This window comes from Pristis pectinata, chromosome 12, assembly GCF_009764475.1.
Source record: "Pristis pectinata isolate sPriPec2 chromosome 12, sPriPec2.1.pri, whole genome shotgun sequence".
In the NCBI taxonomy this organism is placed as follows: domain Eukaryota; kingdom Metazoa; phylum Chordata; class Chondrichthyes; order Rhinopristiformes; family Pristidae; genus Pristis; species Pristis pectinata.
Window position 1 is genome coordinate 53,528,302 of NC_067416.1, and position 1,577 is coordinate 53,529,878.

Consider the following 1,577-nt stretch of genomic DNA (forward strand, 5'->3'; position numbering starts at 1 on the left):
TCTCTATTTCCACCAGGTTCTTCGCTCGATATATACATCCTCTTAGTTTTTGGACAATCAGGGTCTGCGGTGTCCACTTGTGTATACCTTCCAAATTTATGAAGCTCTGTCATGGAAGTACAACGTTAACGCTGCTTCTATTTCTGAAGTTACCGTCTACCAAGAGTATTCTGATTTATTTTCCTGCAGGTTTCCTGCATTTCCAGCGCTTTGCGTACTTTGCCTCTGTATTCTCTCTCTCTCTGTCTATGTCTGTCTCTGAATCCCTCTCCTTTCAAACACACACAAATGTACCCTCCCTCCATCTCCCTCATTCTGTCTGACACTTTCCAACACAAGCCTGCCTCTGGGTGTGTCGAATCATTCCATGCCTCCAGACAGTGCGTTTCGAACGGAGGACGAGAATACAACAGTTTATCATCTAATCCTGCTTTGCACTTCCACGGGGCTGCGAGAAGAGTTATTGGCTGGGAGACAAATTTAACCAGCAAGCACATTTCAACAGGAAGTTAGTGTGTTCTTCGAAGACTAATTTACCCAGTGCACACAGTTCCTTGCTGTTTTGATGCATTCGTCCTTCGTTAAGAATGCCAAGCTCTCCCGTGAAATTCACCAGCAGTAAATCTTTCGCTGACTGGTCCCTTAAGAAGAACTGCACCACATAAGGAAATGGACTGTGTCCGAGCTGGGGAAATATGTGGGTGGGTGGGGCATGGAGGGTGGAGCTAGGCGCGAGAGCGGTTCCCATTCGTTGACATTCACTCCCCGCCCACACTCGCCACAGCACCACCCGTACAAACATCAGAATCGAGAGCAGTGTGAAGCCTGACGGCAGTTGGTTGAGAGAAATATCCCAACCCATTTTTCATAGAATAATGCAAATCATCATCGTCTGGATTTTGTGCGCAGCTTGTCTGACAGGTAATTGCGCAGCAGGCAACCCACTGCCTCTCTCCAACGGCGTTTCAACCGAATTGTGAACGAGCGCCGTTCTAATATTTTACTTTTCGAAAATATTTTGCAGATCCGAGTCATGGAGATTCTGTCACTCAGTCGTTGCCGTCAGCAGTGAAGACAGAACGTGAGACGGTGACTTTCAGCTGCACGTATGATACTGCAGCGAACTTCTACTCTCTATATTGGTACAGCCAACGGCCAGACTTAAGGCCTGAGTTCATAGTGAGTAAACATTCATTTGGAAGCGAAGACAAAGCAGACTTTGCCGAAACACGCTTCTTTATTGATCTTCAGACCGGCAGTAAACTCACTAGTTTGACCATCTCACCGCTGCAACTGAGCGACTCTGCAGTTTATTTCTGTGCCTTTCGCCGCACAGTGATGTAAGCCAGTTAAACCACCGTACAAAAACTCCAGCTTCTCTGTAGATGCCGCCTTTGCCCTCTGCAGCTGGATAAATCAGCACCCTGCGTGCTGTTTGTGGTTTCGCGCCACCCTGAGAACTCGTCCCAGATTCTTTCAGTTTCCCTCGCCCTCGGTCTGTGCCGATTTCGCTGTGGCTTCACTGTCACTCGCTGGAACTTGTCTTTCCGATGTATGAATTCTGATTCAAAATCTTT

The 1,577-nt window shown here is 47.5% G+C and overlaps 1 gene segment (V, D, J or C); it reads left to right on the forward strand.

Annotated features, from left to right (window-relative positions):
• The first annotated feature begins 875 nt into the window (after positions 1–875).
• On the forward strand, positions 876–1,344 carry LOC127576448 (T cell receptor alpha variable 38-1-like). The segment is given in 2 exon segments: positions 876–921; positions 1,025–1,344. Coding segments are annotated over 2 exon segments (366 nt in total).
• Positions 1,345–1,577: the final 233 nt, after the last annotated feature.